Source organism: Thunnus albacares, chromosome 24 (genome assembly GCF_914725855.1).
Source record: "Thunnus albacares chromosome 24, fThuAlb1.1, whole genome shotgun sequence".
NCBI lineage: Eukaryota > Metazoa > Chordata > Actinopteri > Scombriformes > Scombridae > Thunnus > Thunnus albacares.
The window spans coordinates 8,736,562-8,749,414 of NC_058129.1; the positions used below are offsets into that span (position 1 = coordinate 8,736,562).

At 40.4% G+C, this 12,853-nt stretch overlaps 1 protein-coding gene across 3 annotated transcripts in view; it reads left to right on the forward strand.

Moving 5' to 3' along the window:
• Positions 1-11,505: 11,505 nt before the first annotated feature.
• Positions 11,506-12,853, forward strand: part of pard3ba (par-3 family cell polarity regulator beta a) — a 164,951-nt gene continuing 163,603 nt past the window's right edge. For all 3 annotated transcript variants that reach the window (XM_044345430.1, XM_044345431.1, XM_044345432.1), the window contains exon 1: positions 11,506-11,973. In XM_044345430.1, the coding sequence (XP_044201365.1) occupies positions 11,857-11,973 (117 nt within the window). In that variant the 5' untranslated portion in view covers positions 11,506-11,856. The remainder of the gene's footprint in view (positions 11,974-12,853) is intronic.

Below are 12,853 nucleotides of genomic sequence, written 5' to 3' on the forward strand. Positions count from 1 at the left end.
GTAGGTCTCCTGGGCTTTAATAGTTCACTAACCTTCTTGTGATACGCAGCACATACAGAATGTGTTTTTCTATCTTTGAAGGGAAACTGAAGACTATTTTCAGCACAGTGTCAAAAGCCTGTTAAGCTTGTCCAGGCCTTGGCAAGACTGTTTGGCTCTGGGAAACGTGGCTGGTGACTTCCTCGTCTCCCTGAGTCAGATTTGTCCTCTTTGGACCTCGTTGTCTCAGTCCTGCGAGAACTCTGCTTTGGTTCCACCGGTTCTTTGACTGTAAACACTTTCTGCAAACATTAAGGGAGCTAAATGATGACAGCAGCAGGATCACCTGGCTTACAGAAGGCGGAGGAGGATAATGGGATGGGGGAATGGAAAATTCCTATTTTTTAGCCATGCTAAGTGCAATATGTCCGTCTCTCTATTTAGGCTGAGATATCTCATCTGTTGGATGTGAAATTTCATCCAATATTTCATAATTCCCAAACAATATATCCTAATAACTTAGCTTACTTAACTTTCTCTTTGTCTTGTTACAACCTTTCATCGTCATCATCAACATTTCTGTTGGATATCAAAAACGTTCTCAGTCTATTAATTGCAGAGATACAGGATAAAGACTTGGCTTGAGAGCTGACAGGATGATAAAGTAAACTGTCATGCTTTTGACTTTGAACCCTTACTCCAGCTGTTCTCTAATTGTAAGTCTTTCTAAAACAAAGAAACAAAGATGTCAAAATGACAAAACTGTTGAGAGATTTGTCTCTCTTTCCCTTTTGCGTCTCCCCTGCCCTCCCAGAATGAATCTACCCACATGTCTGAGTCACTCTGTCGCCTATAAACCTTCCAGGATTTTCTCTTCTTCCCCCTCTTAGACTGTTCGCTGACACTGTGGGAAATGAGGCTGGAAATGATCTGAGGAAGAGCTGGATGCCTTCCTCTGTTTCAAAATCCCTCTGTGGGCCCTTTTGAACTCGCCCGCGTCCAAGGCCGGCTTATCCAGCCACTTCAAAGATGCTGGAGACCGCGTGTTACATCAGGGCTGCGGTGACCACTGACGTGCTCTCTACACGTTGGAAACAGAGAGGAATGTCCTCTAATCTCAGCCCTGCAGTGAGAGGCTTTCAAGTAAGGCCTGGCGTTTTCCCTCTCTGGTTAGGGAAAAAAAAGGGTTTCCAGCAGGTAAGTGGCACCCCGCCTTTTGTCGCCTCAAGGATCCTATAGAGAGGTCTTACAAATCCCTAAGGTTCACTTATAGTCCTGGTGGAGGTGTTTTGGGATTTTATTTGTGTGTGTGTGTGTGAGAGAGCAAGATTGGGTGGATTTCATCTTCAACTGAAGCTTGTTATCTTTAAATTTTCAGGAACTTGATGTATCTTTTCTGTAAAAACATTATAGTATTCAGCCTGTAAAAGTGAAACTCTGTCCCTACTGTGTGAATATAATTTCCAATTTAGCCTTTGAATCAAATTAAATCAAAGTAAACTGCTCCCATTTCAGGTCTACACAATGGCTGAAAGATATTAGGCAGACAGAAAGATGGGATCAATATGCTCTATTTCTGCTATTATGGGATTTAAAGTGTACTTTTACTGAAGTCTTCACTTTTAAATCGCCCTGTCACTGAGTGAAAAAGGCACAACAGACATATCTGACACCCTCTCATCTATAATCAGTTTATTGCTCATAAGGAAAAAAGGCAGCGAATGGGAGCCAAACAGCCTCAAAATTACTATCATTCCCTACCTCTCCTCCAGAAAAGCTCTTTTTGATACAGACTGAATCAAAGAGGCGTCTCTGAGTAATTAAGTAAATTATGGCTCGGCAGAATTGTAGACTTGGTTGAGAAACTATGCCGTATGGATTCCTCTCTAATTACAAAGGAGAGCTGGACAGAAATAGCTCTTCCTTTCATCCTCAACCGTAGATGAAGCTGCTGTAAGCCTGGACTTAGCCCTATGATCGACCTGTGAGGCGAGAGAGAGGGCCAAGAGTTTATTTCCATGCTCGCGGATGAAAGCTCACGGCTGCTTTACTCCATCCATATTTATTCTATTCCTTGGGAAAGTGTAGTTTGGATTTCAGCGAGATGAGAAATACATGGTACAAGACAGTATATTATTGAATCAATGTGGATACATGGGCCTGGGATTAGAGAAAATTGATAGCCATAATGTTAGATGTGGCCTTGACATGAGGAAACGAAGCAGGGTTTTAGGAATATGGATTCACAGAAGTGTAGACTAGCTGTCAAATTAGTAATATTGTGCTTCATGCTAGAAAAAAATCATACTTTGACACTTTGTTGTATATTAACAAATTACAACAATCACAGATTGGCTATAATAAAACTCTAAGTACGTTACTATCAACACAATGTTCAAGTGAACCCAACTGCTGGAGGAAGAAGTTTAAGGAAAGAAAGTGCTTTTTTTTTTTTTTGTTGCATAAACCCACAATTTCCTAGAAAAAATACAGAAGACATAACCTCAGTTTCCTCATTGGCAGCTACGACCCTGGAAAGAGAGTTCATAGTGAGATTATTTGGAAGAAATAATAAAAAATTCAAAATTCACTCAAGATATTAAACAAACCCACTGATTAATTTATGCAGCAAGAATTCACTTATCAATCAATATGTTCATTTTGGATTCACTCCTGCTTCATTAAACAAGGTTCACAGTGTATGAGCCTCTTTTGGTATTAAATAATACTCTCCCCAGAATCAGGAAAATGCTGTATGTAAATGCCCCCCCCCTCCCTCAAAAAAAAAAAAAAGCAGGGCGCCAATCAAATAGTACGGTCGGCATGGCAACGGTTCTCCCAAATCAAATTGTGAAGCAGCAAGCTATGTAGCTGCTGCTGGGTGGTGTCTGTCATAACCACAGTCATTACCTGTACCCCCGTCCCTTTGTATCACAGGCAATCACAGTCTATTCACAGTCTGCAGAAAGCAGGGCACCTTTTCTCTCCCAGAAAGTGATCGAGTCTGGATTTTGAAAGAAACCCAGCATGACGCTTTCCCAGTGACAAGTTCAGACCACTTTCTCCTCCTTCCACCTCCTCCCTGTCATTGATCGGGGCTCCTTTCACCACACCGAGCGCCTCCCCTGCTATAGAATCAAGTCCGGGCTGGTCAAGTGAATAACACCCTCTGCCTCGCAATCATGCACTGCAGCAAGTCTGCTCCGTAATGACGAGAGAGGCAGCCTCATCACCAAAAAATCTTCACTTATGGAGAAAGATTCAAATTGGGGGCATTTAGGTTAAAAAGAGCTTCATCACTCCGTACTGTGCTAGCTGAAGGGATACAAAAGTAATTTTTCCACCTCCTGATCCTCCATCTTCCCCCAAAAGTACAAAGCAGTGCAAAAGTTACAATAACCTGTATAACAGGGTGATGGAGCTCAATTTCTCAACCGAGACATTTTCTCACCGTGTCATTTTTGCCTTGTTGAACTGCTCCTCTCTTGGACATTTATACCCATTTTTCAGTCGTCGAGGCAGCCTGAGCCTCAGTCGGCGTGATGGGAACATCTTCTGGATGCTCAAAGCCAGGCTTTTCTCCGACCCAATTCTGCATGCAAATCAAAGTTGGATCAATCTGGGATCGTCTGATGAACTAATTATGCAGTAATTGTTCTGGTCTAGACCACTGATCCATTGTATGAGAGCGGCTCTTTGTGTCTTTCCAGTGCTGATTGAGAATGATAATTGGGTTTTTTGATTGGCAGAAGGGCAATTTTGATCTTTCTTTTCCTATTTGCCCCTGCACATGTACATGCAGAGAAATACACACACATACACGCATACACCCTCCTCCCTTCCCACACTCTATTCTATTCATCCTCTATTGAATGCTAGAGACAAATCCATCTCGCGAGCCAAACTGTAAGCTGGTATGGAAACCTTTAAACAGGTTACTGCGGGTTAAGAGATGAAGCAGGAGTGCTCTGCATTTGCAATTAGTGCATTTGCATAACTTAATTGAGTGTGTTTGGTCGATGGATTGTCATTAGTTCTCCCATCTCTGCCAGCGTGCAGGGGAAGAGTTGTGATGACAGCAACCTCAACCCCCACAAAAAGAGGATGCAACACAACACAGCAGCTCTGTGTGATGAAGTTTTGTTTCTCTTTCTGACCCTTTTTCTCTCTTTTGCTGACTTAACCTCACTTTTTTTCCCCTTTTTGGCTCCAGATACGAGTCCAGTCATAATCCCCATCACCCAAGAATCCTCACAATTTCACCAGGGTCACGTAACAGCAACACAACTCGACCGTATCTCTTTGAAGCCAGGTCAGCCAAAACAAATGTATGACCTGGTTGGAAAGTTAATGATACCCCATAATGAGGTGGTGTTATTACAGTAAGTCTTTCTCAACTTTTTGACTCTTTGACCTCTGAGGCCACGAACCGATCGAACGACCCCCTCCTGCTTGTAATAGAATCCAGGTTGTTCACGCATTTTCTCATTTACTTCTTGTGGTATGCAGCCATGCAGATAGTTCCTGTTCTAATTGCGAAGGCTTTTTGATGTAGCGGCCCCTGAGATTTCTGCCATCGCCCCAGTGGAAATAAGCACACAAAAATTCCATCTGAAAAACTCACAGACCTTGCTGTAAACAGTTTTTTTGGTGGAACTACTTTTAGCAGTGCTTGAATTGGAATTTAAAAAGTGGCAGGACTCTAAACCACCTGCCTGTAACAAATGTATTAATTTGACAGTACGAATAACTAATTTGCAGCACTAATAGTGATTGATGTGCACAAATTAGCAAAAATTACCCCCCTCCTCCCATTACTTATTGGGCTCTGTACAGGCCTTTTATAAGCAGAGGATTTTGGAGGCGCAAACAGAACTGTAAGCTCTCATCCAGCAGCTCTCAGACTAAACTAGACCACATATTGTACCTCACACACCAGCTGGATATTTTTACCTCCTCTCATGGCTTGCTCAAGCAGAATAAAGGCCTATTTTGCCCGACAAAATACTCCATACGCCATAGAGTGCTGGCTCAATTCAAGCATTGCTTTTGGCTTGAGAAAAGCTTCCAAAAAAAATATTCTGATGACAGCAGAAATCTCAGCGGTGGACAAATCAAAACCTCAGCAGATTAAATGAAAAACTGTCTACCGAGCTATATATCTCACATGGTGAAGTATTTTGATGACCCTTTTAAAAAAAAGAAATACTTCATATTGTGGTTATACTGTAGGTGACCATGCAAATAACCAATGACAATTTAGTGGTAGAAATGTGCTCTTGGTCAAATTACAGGGTTAAATAAGCAGAGAAGAAAAGTTCATGAACCACAGGATGTCACTCATATTGAAAAGTATGACATCACTGACACATTTATGAGTTGCAGACGGAGAAAAAGCTGCCATTTTAGAGCTATTAAACTATTTAGATATGTAGTCTGCCCCCTCTCATCTCCTCTCTCTTTCATTTCCCCTGTAAGCACTTAAGTCTCACTCGCCCCCCCCCCCAACCCACCTCACCTTTCCCTACCATTGCCTCTGCCTTGTTTGCTTTTGTTGCAAATGTAGCCCCATAATTGTCCAAATCAATGTTCAGCAGTCTCTCTCGGTGTGATTAGGCGGAAAATGAGGTTATGCGGCAGTTGCCATGGTTTCAAGGCAACGGATTTCTAAAAAAGATCTCCTGTGAAGCCACAGACTGGCACAGTATAATGAACTTAAATTAAAGCAACTTTTGTCTGAATGTAGATTTTAATTACCCAGCGACTGTCTCTGACAGAAGGAACGAGGAAGAAAAGGAGAAGAAAGTGGAGAGAGAACAAGCGAAGGGGGGGGAAGAACGGGTGGAAAACAGGGTTTATGTGCCAAAGCGCTAATTTGATCCATTAAGGGATGTGTGTGTGTGTGTGTGTCAGAGAGAGAGAGAGAGAGAGTGTGTGTGTGATGTGCTACCTGAATATAAAGTCTCATTCTCACCCATCAAGGAGCATGGGTGCAAAGGGTGAGAGCTGTGTCTTGTTAAACTCCAGGCTTCAGCTGAGAAAAATCTAATTAGTCTAATTAGGCGTGTGCAACAGTCAAAGATGGAATGACTCTCCTTTGTGGTTTCCTCAGGTAGAAAAGTGAGAAAATATGTTGCTTTGTTGAAAAAAAAAAAAAAAAAGTGTGAAAATATGTGCTGGCACGTTGATGTAATCGACAAATCCACATCCTACCTCTGACTGCAATTGCCTGTAGCCTGATTTCTTCCTTCTTAACCTGCTCTAAGATCTTTTTATGCAGCTGATGATATAATAAGTCATTCCTGCTTTCTCCTCCAATGGAGTTGAACGTTGAATGATGAACAAAAAAACCCTTACTCATCCGCTTGCATAACGAGACATATTCAGTCACTCCGGTGCGTCAACAACAGCTTCTTCCTGGAGTGTTTCGATCAAAGAAAAGGATGCATTTCCTTTAAATATCTGCATGGTATTTAACAGCTGAGGGTTCTGTATCCTCGCTACAAAAAAGTCTCGCATCCACACGCACATCTGTTCGATCACAGCTGTTCCTGATGTCTTGAGTGGATGGGTGACACGCAGCTGAACTTGTGCGTCATGCCGAGGTTGTCGTGTTCATTTTCCAACACCAAAACGTATAAACTACAATACTCATTTTGTTTGTTAGGTTCCTGTCTTTCCATGGACTTCCCAAGCATTTCACTCCAACTATACTTCACATAACAAAACCCTGATAAGATTTTCTCAGTTGTGTGACTTTATCTCTCACTGCAGCTCCTTTGGCATAAAAGGTGGAAATATCATGTGGGAAGGCTTTATAAGAAATCCAATTGGATGTTTACAAGTGCTACGTGCAGTAGAGTAAGCTCGGACTTAAATGATAAACTCCTATGTGGTTTATTGTAAAGGCCAGAAGCAGAACAGAAAGATAGGACTAATGCAAGCTATAAAAACAAATGGAATATATCATATAAAGACATATAAGCATTTTGAATTAGGGGTACAGCTCTTGCTTTTCTCATCTGGAATAGCTCTTCTATTACTCTATGTGTGGCGATTAAGCTCTCCTCCTGCTAAAGATATCATAAAAGTGCAAGAGTTTTCCTCTCAAAGCGTGAAAGGTTGTGTTCTGTGCTTAACATGGCGGATGAAACACTCTTACCGAGCAGAGCAGAGTTTGACCTGCTGCCGAGTCTTGATATTGGCGAGGATTTCTGGCAGCTAGTGTTAACACTGAAAGATGAGTTTTTCCTAGGTCACTTAAAGGAGTTACTGTGAGACATCACTTCTAACAGGCTCCAGACAAATTCCACTGATAGTGAGGATACAGAGGTGATTATACTGCATACATCTGTCTGAATTATCTTGAAATCCTGTTGTAATACAATAATGTATGTTTGTATTTAACATTTCCCACATTTAGACTTTCAGTGCATACTGTACTTAACAGAGCTGGAAATACAGCATAGCGTATGTTCACCATGTTGGTTTATAGGATTAAAGAAGATCAAAGAGTCCAACTTCCTCCAACATTTACAATTCTATACACTTATTACACTGTCTTTTAGAAAACTCCAAAAGGAAGTGGACTGCCCAGCAGTGCTTCACAAAGATCCTCCTAAGTTGTAGAAATGTAATAAGCTTCAAAATACAATATGCAGCTCCGTCCATAGATCACAGCGTCTGATGATACAACTCTGGATGATAGCTGTTTGCTTTGAATAACTGTGATTATTCCAGACAACAATTCGGACAACTTCGGCAACACTTGTAATTCACAGGCGAGTGCCTTTAGTTATTCGATCGGAGCTTTTCAGCGGTCGCACACAAAAGAAATGCAATTTTGCAGCATGAATATTACACCTGAGGTCTGAAATGAAATCCTCATGCTGAATGAAAGTCATACTTTGTGATTACAAACACTATCTCTCCTGCCCTACTTGCGCGGTTATACACTTGCAGAAAGTGAGAGCAGGGTTTCTATGAGTAATCCTTGCTACTGATTCAGGGTCTGTAATTGTAAGCAGCGCAGCAGGAAGTGAAGCAAGTCTCAGCTATTGACCGGCCTCAGTCTCACACTGAGCTAAAACACAGGGGTGGTGGCACTGCCGCTGAGAACATGTCAATTTTGCTCTTTAGAAAAGGGGCACTGCTTGAAGACTGAAAGTAAATCAACACGGCTATCGACCCAGACAACCCAACCCTGTAAATTGCACTCACAGAGACGACCAAAACAACAAAAACCATCACTGGGCTTTTATTGACCGCCTACACTTTGGCTAGCACACTTTACTTACAGACGAGGATAAGATTGAAAGACTCAAAAGAAAGGTTTAATAGACCATTCAGGGACATACAGTGTACACTCGCAACAGCGTTTTAGCTCAAATCTGAGCTTTTTAAATCCTGATGAATAACAGCAATGGATTCTTTAAAACTCTTGGTCTTGCTGTTGCATTATATATATTGCTCAACACCACTACAGGTGAAGGTGTGGTACAGAGCAGCTACTAATAGAGGAAGTGACATCACAGAGTCAACAGTCGACAGCTGTACTGTTGTGCAAATAGTGCAGATAGGCATTGCTGTAAAACTCATCTGCTCTTAGGTCAGACAACAGCTCCTTTCTTCCTTATGTGGGAATAGATCAAATCTCTACAGATTCTCACTGCCTGTGTGTTGTGTTGTAACACTTGTCGTTCCTGACATTGAAAATCTTAACATTATGTTCTTTTCATGTGTTACAATGTGAAGACATATTGAGGCCTCTGTCATGTCTCATTCAAAAGACTATTTCTTGTTGTTCTCTAATGTGAACAGGAACTGTGACAATAGGTAGGAACCACCTTGAACAAACAGAAAAGCTTCTCTAGGCAGCAATCCCACATGTGGTGGTTTGAGAAATGTATATGACTGGCTATGATCGTATATTATACAGCAATTCAGCAAGTCTTTTTCTGGACAACATCAGCTATCTGTGAACATAGGACCAAAACTAGAAACTGGAAAAAAAACAGTAAATAACTGAGTTTAGAATATGTTATTACAGAAATGTCTGTCTGCACAAGAACTCCATTCACAGTCAGGATGGAAATATGTTTTCAGTTTCTACACCTGCTGGTACAAAGAAATAACTGTAGCTCAGAGATGTGAACAGCTACTTTTAACATGATTTCTGGGTAATCAAATCCTCCAGAGTTGTTAAATTTCAACCAGCTCATTGCCACTCACAGCGGCTGAAGTGCAACTGTGAGGAAGTGACTTGAAATATGCCATTTGCGAACCAGGTGGAAAAAGGTGAATGTGGAAAGTCGACGAGAGATTTTCTCTTCCAGTTACATCAACTAAGTGTTGGGTTAACCGTAGACTGCTGTGGCAGAGCCTTTGAGCTCACTGTGTCAGTGTGAATCAGGGTGTCATCCTTGGATAAATAAAGGTTTAAAGTTTTTTTTATATACTCTGCCAGATTAAACACCAAGGCCACGCAGTTTTATCTCTCATTTTCCCAGCTCACAGGGGTTTAATAATGTCATATGGAAACACGTATGTTCCACTGCTGACTGAGTATGACTGCAGCCAAGTGCTGGCAACAACAAAGTTGCACCGATTGATGAGTCAGCAGCTGCTGTAATCACTTTGGTGGATGGTGGAGAACATTACCAGCATCATATAGTATACTCTCAATGGCTCTGCAAACACAGAGCTAAGCCAGGTATGAAATTATATTCTGTCTTAAAATCAGAGACAGGGATTATGGATGAAGGACACAGGGTTTGCTAATCATGGATTTTCTCTCTTTCCATCTCTCTATTTACTTCCTGTCTTCATACGTTGCTCTCTCAGCCCCCCCCTTTTACCCACCTTGTTTATTGGGGATGAGAGGAGTGAGATGAAACAGAGGCAAAGAGGCTGTCAGCCCTTCATTGTTCCGTTCCGTACATTTCGGATGAATTACAGTGGCAGTGGAAATAATTGCTTGTCCCAATTATGAATCCATCTGCCTTGGTGGCTTTCTGATTTGATGGGGAGGAAATTCCCGAGAGCAAAACCAAACAATGCGCGGGAATAAGGCGCGGGAGCGTGTCAGCGGCCATTAATAGCCATAAAGGCAATTTCACAACACACCTAATGACATAAAATGACAGACAATAACAGTTAGGTAATTAGTATGTGTGATGTGTGTGTGTGAGAAGAGGTGAGGCGGAGTGTGTGTATATGTGCAGGGGGGATTAAAGTAGGGAGGGAGGCTAATATATTTCTCTGCAAATGCATGTGGACAGTTTACCTCATAGTCTGCCTGTCTATCCTATAGACAGCCATGGTAAAAAAGAACTATACTCTAGGACTCTAACTTAATTGCCAATTAAAAATACAACACTTACATAAAAATATGATACACTAATACTCTAAGTACTATACTAAACCTTTAAGAGCACTAAACATTGCAAACAAAAGCCCTGCATTCAAAATGTTACTTACTGTGAGTAAAAGAATGTAAGTTATCAGTTACATGTATTAAAAGTAAAAGTATGCTCACTCATTATAAAGGCAGAATGACCCCTGTCAGTGTGAAATTGTGATATATTAAAATTAATATATTAATATTTAATTATTATTATAGATGCATTAAGCAACTGCAATTTAAAGTTGAAATTCCAACTATTTCACACACTGTTGAGTAGCTTAATCTGAATCAGCATCATTTTTATATAAGTTCATAAAGTCATATGATCATATGTTTTGTGTGTGAAATATTTATTTATAAAGTAGCTGTAGTAAAGACTACAGGTATAGCTGTGAAATGAATGTTCGCTGTAGTTCATATAAAGCTCAATTGTGATTGTGTTTATTGTTACTGTACTTGTTTTAAGGATTCTTTTGTTCTTATATTAGTGTGTAATCTAATGATATATATCAGAGATGTATTTGTTTAGGATCGACTGACTCCACATGGCTTGAATTGTAGGACTTTGTACCATTGTGTTAATCACTGTCACTTTGCTTTTGTACTTATTTTCCTTTATTCCTTTCTTTATTTACACTGTATGTAGACATACAAATATTAGCTAGCTAGAGTTTTCAATAAAGTTTTTTTTTTTTTGGACAAAAGGACAGCCTTACTTAAAAAAATATTCCAACATGAATTTCCAAATAAAGGATCTTTACAATCCAATACAATGGAGTCCTATAACTCCTATAAAATACTTTTTCAGTAGTATTTTCCAAGTGAATGAAATTCCATACTTTGCACCAAGATTGTCTTTCTTTGTCCTTTTTGCTTTGGTATTTTTGTTTTAAAATGTAAAATGGTAGAGGGAACACAGGCAGAAGCAGGTAGACAGAAAATAGGAAAACTGTTTGTAGTTTCTCTCAATATAAATTTATTCTTGGACAATCACATCTGTAACAACTGCATAAACTATTAAAACTATATGAAACTGCTGAATGAATAAAGCAGTTAATTAAAATGAATCCTCATTAAAGTGGTGCAGTGTCAGGCGGAGTGTAATTTCCTGAAGTGCCAGATTTCTTCCGGGTTCCTCGCGCAGTTTGTTTTGTTTGGGAAGCTCAGCGGACAGCTCAACATGACAGAAACTCATACTCTGCGACCGGAATTATTGTTTCCCCACAAATATATATGACGGCTTCGGTTAAAATAAGATGTCTCGGATGGTTTTAAACACCTGTTGAACTCGGTAAAGGCGGAGAAGTGACTCCACCGTGATTTCATCCTGACCTGAGACACCTGTTGCTCCAGTTTCGACAAACAGGTGCCACTTCATACAGAGAGCAGCTTCGGGTCGAGAGAGCATCGAAACTCGGGACTATTTTTTGATATATTTTCTAAAAAAAACAACAAACTTTTGAGTAGTGACTATGAAAGTCACAGTAACTTTCGGGGACACTGCGGTGGTGGTTCCCTGTAAAAATGGATGGACCGTCCGGGATTTAATCGACCAAGCCACCCGGAGATACCGCAGGATTTTGGAGCAGGTAAACATTCGCCACCTATTACTCGGAAGTTTCCTTTCTCACTGTGTTCACGTAAATATGCCCGCAGATACAGTAATGTTGTTTCATTCCACTCATTCTTCACGTTATGAAACAGCCAGCTCCCATAACTTGGCTGAAGTGCGGGTCACGTGACATGCTCTTTTATTGTTGCTTTTATTTTGTGGTAAAAAAAAGAAATGAGTAGTGTGTGGTTTAAGAAACTTTTTTTAAAATGTCAAACAAGTGTAAGTCTACTTCTTGAAAAGTTTCAAACCTCAGTAAAACAGAACTTGGTGAAGCTTCTCATCAAAATATCCTCTTTTAGTGGTGGTTTTCACAGAATTCAATGTAAAAGTGTCCTCTTTTAGCTGGAAATTCACAGGAAACCTCCATATATTGTTGGGTTAAAACATCTTAAATGTATTTTGCATTTATGGGTCTATTTTATTGTTGATACAGTTGCATTTTGTAACAGAAAGTGATCATTCCATCTATCAACACAAGCTTAAACTTAATGTTTTTGTTAAGAAAGGGCACTAAAGTTCAACCTTCACACAATTAGAAATCCACCAAAGAAGATAACCAACTTGCCTCAATTGACCAGAATGCAATGCAGCAACAGGAAACATCGTCTCTAGCTGTTGCTCTCTGCCTACATGCATAACACATCTGGATGCACTGAGTTCATGTTTGTTTTGAAGGTTGTCGACAGTCATTCTGGGAATTGTAGGAAATCAATAACTACATACCAGCAGTGGTGGAAGAAGTACTCAGATCCTTTACTTCAGTAAAAGTACCAATACTACAACATAAAAATAATCCATTACAAGTAAAAGTCCTGCAACTTAAAAACACACAAAATACAAACACTAGACACTAC